At 35.2% G+C, this 8,044-nt stretch overlaps 1 protein-coding gene across 3 annotated transcripts; it reads left to right on the forward strand.

Annotated features, from left to right (window-relative positions):
* The first annotated feature begins 307 nt into the window (after window positions 1-307).
* On the forward strand, window positions 308-1,984 carry LOC116158727. 3 transcript variants are annotated; one of them, XM_031471558.1, is made up of 3 exons: window positions 308-1,109; window positions 1,186-1,462; window positions 1,523-1,984. In XM_031471558.1, exons 1-3 carry the CDS (start codon window positions 690-692, stop codon window positions 1,906-1,908), a joined length of 1,083 nt encoding a protein of 360 aa, XP_031327418.1. In that variant the 5' UTR covers window positions 308-689; the 3' UTR covers window positions 1,909-1,984. The 3 variants fall into 3 exon arrangements, 2 of the variants coding, with proteins under 2 accessions (XP_031327418.1, XP_031327417.1); XM_031471557.1 differs by having other exon boundaries at window positions 308-618; window positions 680-1,109; window positions 1,186-1,984; XR_004142801.1 differs by having other exon boundaries at window positions 1,196-1,984.
* Window positions 1,985-8,044: the final 6,060 nt, after the last annotated feature.

Genomic DNA, 8,044 nt, shown 5'->3' on the forward strand with positions numbered 1-8,044 from the left:
AGAAAAGTAAGTGGCTACAGCCGGAGATGTCGTTAATGAATAATAAGAAAAAGAGCGGATCCAGGTTCGATCCTTGCGGAACTCCTGAACAGGCTTATAAGGTTTCCGATTTAAAACCATTGTATGTGACGAATTGGTATCGATTTGTTGGGCTACAGTATGTACTTTTTTTACGGGCCGTATAAAAAAATAAAGTTGATGATGATTTTTTCGAATCAAAACGTTGTATTGAAAATGTCTCAACCGAGGTCTCAACGCTATCTTGTAGAGCTCAAAAAGTGGCAATGAAAAAGTATATTGTTTTATAAGGAGTAAAAGTGTGACTTTTTGTGGCAAGTCTGAATGTTTGACGGCCGAACGTAGTGAGGCCGACAATTTCAGACGCGCCACAAAAAGTGCTTTTACTCCGAATAAAACATACAATTTTTTCCGCAAACGCTGTTCAAACGATAGAATTAAGGGAGTATTCCTAAAAAGATTGCAGCGCATCTGTTAAATGTTGAAAAATTTAAAACTAGATTGCTGTGGTTTGCGGTTGTTATGGTGAAAGAAAATTTTGACAATTCAACAAATTAATTATCGGGAACATTCAAAGCCCTTTTGAACTGTGCGTTTTTGGTAAGTACCCGAGTATCAAGTAGATAAAGTAGTAAAAGATATTGACCAATTTTTCTTGCAGGTTACATATTATGTCGGATTCCGAACTTAACTGTACGCCGCCAGACGTTCTTGCAATTGCCAAGACAGCTACGAACGATTTAATTCCAACGAAGTCAAGTAGAGTTTATAATCATGCTTATGAAAGATTTCTCACATGGTGCAATGAGAAAAACATTACAAACTATTCTGAAAATGTGCTACTAGCTTATTTTTGTGAATTGGCAACCAATCTAAAAATGAAGAGTTCAACAATGTGGTCTCAATATTCCATGATAAAAGCATTATTAAATCTTAAACATGGATTAGATATTAGCAAATATATGAAGCTACGTGCTTATTTGAAAAAGCAGAATGAAGGCTATACTCCCAAAAAATCAAAGGTATTCACAAAGGAACAGTTTGAAGATTTTTTAAACAATGCACCTGATGAGCAATATTTGGGGATTAAGGTTAGTTATAAAATACTTACCTAGGTATACCTGCATAAATACATTAAAGTTTTAAAATAATATATGCTATTTTCAGGTTGTTTTAGTAATAGGCGTATCAGGAGCATGTAGGTGCGATGAAATGGTGAATATGACAATAGACAATATAGAGGATTTAGGATCTGTTATTCATATAAAGATTCCTGATAGCAAAACTAAAAAGCCACGATCGTTTACAATTATTGGTGAAAAATACATAAATCTTTATAGAAAATATACTTCCTTGCGCCCCCCCGCTATGGAAAGCCGTCGATTTTTCTTGAAATTTCAAAACGGAAAATGTTATCGCATGGTCATGGGAATTCATACAATTAGTAATGTACCCAAAACAGTAGCAACTTTTTTAAAACTACCGGATTCAAAACTTTACACAGGCCATGCTTTAAGAAGAACTTCAGCTACATTGCTGGTGAATGGAGGAGCTGATATCACTTGTTTAAAGCGGCATGGAGGTTGGAGGTCGAGCACTGTGGCTGAAGGATACCTAGAAGATTCTTTGTCTAATAAAAAAGAAACCGCGAAAAAGATCTTAATGCCAAATTCTTCGTCATTGGGCCTGAATGCAGCTTCCGATGAGCGAAATTCGGTGGACGTTGATTTAACAGATGTTGAAACGAGTAAGAAGTCAAAGGAAATGTTATTGGCTAACTCATTCAACTCTACACAAAATTCTATTGAATTAGAAGTCAATAAATCAGGAAGTGTGTTAAATTTGTGCGGTGCAACTCTAAATAATTGTAATTTCACAATTAATATGTAATTATCGCTAATAAATCTCCAAAGTTCAACTACCTGATGATATTTACTGTCTGTCATGTCACTTTTTTCTCCGGCCGTGAGCGTACAAAAAAGTACTTTTTTGTACGCTCACGGCCGGAGAAAAAGTGGAGTCTGTGAAATCAAACTTCAACATTAAGAACTGACATTAATAAAGTCGTCATTTTTTTACGTTTGCGGAAAAAAGCACTTAATCCCAAGCGAAACTGATAGTTGAGGTCTGCGTTTATCGATTTGCGATGAAATTCACGGAATTAAGTCACCCCTAAAGTGATGAAAAATTCATCACTAAGGTCTTGCCATTTGGAGTAGAACGCATAACATAAAATTATTTACTTTTTCCCCAAACGGTCCCCCCCGCAAATAAAAAAAAAATCACTGTGGGCTCTCATCGACTTGCAAGGGGATTAAAGGAATGAAATCAACCCCTAAAGCGGTTACTGTTTCATCAGAAGAGCATCTGGAATTACATTTGAATATGTATTCAGCTAATTTCACACCATATACATTAAAAATTAAGCTCTAGTCGAATCTTGTTTGTGAGTATTTCTAGATTATCATCAGGGAATGCGTAGTAGATTGTTTACAAGTAAAGAAAAGTGACAGTTTTGCAGCGAGTGAAAATAGTTGCCATTTCCTTTTATATCGAAAATAACACCACTTGAACATTTTCCATCCTTAAATTTGAATCCAAATATCGTAAATGTAGTTTTTTCCAGAGATTTTCGTCAATAAAACATCAGATCTCAGATTTATCATTCAGAAAGATTTTAATATTGAGATCAGAAAGTACCAAAAGTCTTGTTCTGGTCTAGTTTTGAAGATACTCGATATTCCCCACAATTTAAATGAATCCCTAATATTAAATTCAATTGCAATGCATTCATCTCACTATATGAAACGCGATTTATTATTGGTTGAAACGAAACATTTTGGTTATGGTGTATACTGATACTCTCAATAATTAAGATACGTAGGTACTTGTTCATAAGCATTAACGAGCATTTTTTGCCTTTGAAGTTGAAGATACTGATGTAATGAAATGCATTTGATATTCTAATGTGTGATATTCTACGTGGTAGGTAAAGAAATGTCAATGTGCCGGAAAACTACAGAATCGCTTTCTAACTTAATTTGTTTTTATACAATATTTTAATTTTACAATGTTTTGTGTAAATTGATATATCTATTATATTAATAAACCATTTTTGTATTATGATCAGCTTTTAATTTCAGATATGACGTATTCGGTATAGATACCTCTAGATCTAATATAATTTGAAATAGTATATTAAGTATGGAGAACGGTAAGGGATTTTTACCGTTCGAAGACAATTGTTTGGAGGAGGAGCGAAGCGACGACTCCAATTATTGTCTGAGAACGGTAACCCTTAACGTTCGACGTGCTTATAACATTTTTTGCGCGATCGAGATTAAAATTATAAATATGCACTAAATTAACGAGCAAAATAAATCGAAATGATCGAAGTGGTATGGTGTACATCACTAGGTATAACCAGTCAAAATTGAAATTAATAATTTCATAAAATTGTGCATGTGCCGATGTAGTTTGCTAGCTTTGCACTTCCTTTATGACTTTATGAGCGAGGTATTCCCCGGTGGCCGAATGGTATGTCGAAGATTCTTTACAGAACAAAATTGTAATTGGAATGTGTTAAGAAAAACGAAAGCGCATCTTCAAACACATTGATCTCTATTGCTTCAGGTTTAAATGAAGAACGTGTTCTTTCTATAGGAAACAACAGCACAAATTGTGGGTTTAATGTAACAATAATTAAAGACTAAATGTTATGTAAGACTGTTGATTTTGAACTGATTGTTTTTAAAAAGGCTTCGGTAAGTATTTTTGCTGTTCTGTTTATAGATCGGTAAGTAATTTTGGCGTCGTCGTAATCATAGCAACTGGTAAATTCTACGTACTGTCATGGAAACACACATGGTAAATAGTCAGAAATGACCAATCGCGCAAAAAATAAACTTTGGCATGTTAGAATTTCCAAATTAAATATGGGTCACGGCATAGAGGAAATACAATTTTCTTTATGATCACGGTATGAAGTGAAATACAAAAATTGGTAAATTATATACGTACAAAAGTCTATTTTGCTTTTATCCCTTTTATATAACTTTGTATTCGCTGTATCTTACTAAAACACCCTTTTAGGGTCAAGTGCTTTAATATTTACTGTATGATGTCTCTTATTAGGCGGTAATAAACAGGTTAGTGCACATTAAATAAATAGTTCATTAGTCCTACAAACAAACAGTCACACTCTTGAATAATAATATTTTTTAATGAAAAAAATCTTACTAACAAATATATTACTAAACATAAAAAGGCAGTAGGTAGGTATAGGAATATTTCAACTGATCATATTATAGTTTAGTTCCCAATAAATAGTTCAATTCCGAGTTCAATTCATATGGCTTATAAACAAAGGATCATACCTAAGTAATAATGTTATTGCAATATGAAAGACCATATTACGATTACCGATAAATACATTGTTACTAATGCTAAAAAGCGAATCGATGTAAGGGAGTTGAGAACGGTTGTAATATACGGGGTTTCTACCTGTAATGTGGTCAGGTGTCAGGTCATCTTATTTAATTTGTAGTATTAAAGAATAAAGACCATGCTGAACGCTGTCCCGAAACTAAATAGGTAGTGAACGACCGTACCGTAAGAGTCCTTTGATTAGGGTGAGCGCATGAATATCTACAACTTCTCAAGTTTTTTACATTCTTGGCTTAGTGGCTTTTAATTTTTTATTTACCTAAGAAATAAAACATAGCTATTATCCAAGAATACTTAATAAATTATTAGTTACTCTTTGCTGTTGCCATTGCTTTTTTTTATACAGGTCGGAATGAAATCGTAAAGACCACGCAACCCATATAACAGCATTGAATCTCGTCTAGACGAGAATTTCTCGACAAATTCATACTACAAGGGATCCATAAATAATTCTAGAAAAATTAACTTACCGGTCGCGGATCCTGTCGCAACAGCAGCGACACCAGCGGCAAGTTTGCCAACCTCCTGCAAAACCGGCGGGACAAGGCCTCTACTTGCACTCGTTTTAGAGATGCGTATAGGCGATAAATGTTTTATTAATTTTTTAGGTGCATTAAAACTTGAGTCACTCATTTTGCAACATTTTCGGCAAATACGTGCGGGATACTGACAACGTGCGCGCGTCCCAAAATTTACAACACGCATGCGTGTGCCACAAATCAATTGGATTTCCTTTTAGATGACAAATTAACGTCTACTTTGCACATAATTTGTGTTATAAATACGAAACGGATCCAACAGTTTTGCAGTAAGTGGGTTTATAATGATGGATATTCGATAAATTTAGTGATTAGGTGTGGCACATTCTTGAAATAGTTGTGGTAGAAACCAAGAGATGTCCGTAAGTTTTCGGAACCAGATAAAAAGATAAGAAAGGCATCCACTGGACTGCGCTCTACAGAAATCGTTTGTACTTTGTACACTCAGCGGAACAGTTTTCGATAATAGCAAGGCATGCTAACGATGTGTTTCGGTTTTGTCAAAATGTCAATTCCAAATTGGCAGAAAGTCAAATAGTGACTTTTCTCTATCGCTGAAAGTAGCAAACGCATTTCAGAAGGTAAAAAAGTGTCTGATAAACGTTATAGCAATAAGAGATAGGTATGTATTTCTGTCTCATTTTTGCCACCACCACCAAATGAAGTCGGCAACTTAATTAGAAATGGAATTATGGCATGGAGAGACGACGCTTGGAGTTTCAGTAATAATCTCCGACGGTATCAAACATCACATCATATCGTACGTCTTCGGCACACGCAAAAGTAGTAATTAGTGACAACGCGTTGATAATTAACAAAAATGAGCGGGAGTAAAAAACTAATGAAGCAGTACATTAAAGCGACCCTAAATATACTCCACCGTTTCATTGAACTGGTGGCGAGATTCATTTTTAAGTTAACTTATGGGACCACCGGACAAAAAATGCCCCCTATTAAGGATCTTATTTTATTGGAATCGGTCACATCCGTTGCGTATAAAATTAGAACAAGAAAAGTGAGTAAATTTTTTCTTTAATTTTTGAAACTAAGAAATTTGCTAAGCATTCCTTCTGCTCTTCTGCATGACCAGAAATAAACAAGCTCAACTTATTATTTCATTAGGTTTTCTGCACACCTACAAATTTGACAAAAGAAAGAAGGAAGCTATTCCGATGTGTAAAACGTAATTTAGACGTGTTATGCCTCGATCCCACCAAAAGGTAAAGGCAACAGAAGTATTTCCATTATTGATTGATTGGAATTTCGTAATTAAAAGAGGGAGAGCTAGAAATTTGCATATATCCTTGTTTTCACAGTGTATAAAAATGGACCGGAAAGTCTCGTGATATCGTGTTTTGTATTCAAGTAGGTATTCAAAGGTTGCTAAAATATGCTGTTAGCAAATACATTTACGCACAAAAGAATGTTTTACGGAATCGGTTGTAGTTGGGAACTACGTCCCCAAAGGTCCCGGTTTTTTCTCCTTTTCTCAACCGCAACGTATGAGGATGAGATTTAAAAAAATTATCTACGATTTTTCAATATAAAATTTCGTACATGTTCCCAAAATTCCTACTGCAAGATATAATTTTGCACTTCGCGTGGATCAGCGTCGGGAGTACAATCAAGGTTTTCGAACTGGTAAACATTTTAAGTTCACTGTCGTACCATTGAATAATTATTATTCAATGGTCGTATGCTACAGCTACGCACTACATAATTTTTTGCGCGCGTTCAGGTGCTCATACAGTAAATTTAAAAATTAGTCCTAGCCAAGAGTGGCCAACGGGCCTCCATTTTGCTACAAAAGAGTATTATTACAGATTGTTTCGTACATTTACATAAAATTGTGGTGTAAGGAAAAAAAGTTCCATGGGCAACATGTGAAAAAAGGACAAATGCACTATGTCGAACAAAAGAAAGGGATCAAGTGTAGGTAATTCCTTCTGCACATTAGGTACATTTTTACCACCCGCACGTTAGTAACGGGGTATTGCATTGCGGGGTAAAAAATTACTCACAACTTTTTGACTAAACGACTGAACCGATTGAGAGAATTGACTTCGACCATTGATTATTTGATTATATACTACTTCTACGAATTAATGAATTCCTAATTTCTCAAAACGCGTCTCCTTTGGCCACGAATGTACCTTCTTAAACGAATTGGTGGACAAACACAAGTGGGTACTAGTATAACGAAAGTTCATACTTGTTTCGAAAAAATCGGGTCCAATTGCGGTTGATCAATGTTCATCGAGAGAAATGTAACCGGGTAAGTAATATCAGATCCTACTGGAGAAAATAATAAACACCCTACCACTTCGATCATTTCGATTTAGTGCATATTTATATAATATGGTTGTATATTTTTAATTTCGATCGCGCAAAAAATGTTATAAGCAGGGTTACCGTTCTCAGACAATAATTGGCTCATTACATTTTATGGTGAGATCTTGGATTTTCACTTAAGTAAACAAGAGCTTGAAAATGAAAATACAATCTCTTAAACAACAGTTTAGTATAAAACAACTCCTTGTGCTTGCAATATTGTTGCTGTGGGAAAATGTCTTCACAAGATGTTCCTCTTGTTGCATTTTACTTGCTACATTTTTCAAGGGCGGCCCGGGATGTTGCCGTAAGACACGACGCTTCCGCCCCGAGTAGGGCACTCCGTAAGCGTACCTACGCACAACAACTGGACTTTTTGGACAGCAGTTTCTTGTATTTTTTTAATCAAGTCGAACTAAGACCTGAAGTTTTTTACGCTTGTACTGTTGTCCAAGTCTAAGTTTGTACGAGAAGTTGCTTGAGTATCACTTAGCACGCTATCAGCCTTGAGAGGTTTGTACTTACGGTACTTACCATGTGAATCAGGAGATCTATATAGTACTTGAATGGAAAAATTTTGCACTACTTGTAGATCAGGCAAGTGAGATCACTTAAAATTGTTTTTCGTCGACCTCTCGATAACAATATAAATTACTCCTTAGTGACGAGTACAATGATGAAACTTATTAATCGTTAGCAACCACTTATAC

This window comes from Photinus pyralis, unplaced genomic scaffold, assembly GCF_008802855.1.
Source record: "Photinus pyralis isolate 1611_PpyrPB1 unplaced genomic scaffold, Ppyr1.3 Ppyr1.4_LG1, whole genome shotgun sequence".
Classification (NCBI taxonomy): domain Eukaryota; kingdom Metazoa; phylum Arthropoda; class Insecta; order Coleoptera; family Lampyridae; genus Photinus; species Photinus pyralis.

Bases quoted from the DNA above. Each gene is read 5' to 3' on its own strand.
- LOC116158727 (XM_031471557.1), top strand. From the start codon at position 690: ATGTCGGATTCCGAACTTAACTGTACGCCGCCAGACGTTCTTGCAATT. The intron at 1,110-1,185 runs GTTAGTTATAAA...TGCTATTTTCAG, and splicing joins AGCAATATTTGGGGATTAAG to GTTGTTTTAGTAATAGGCGT.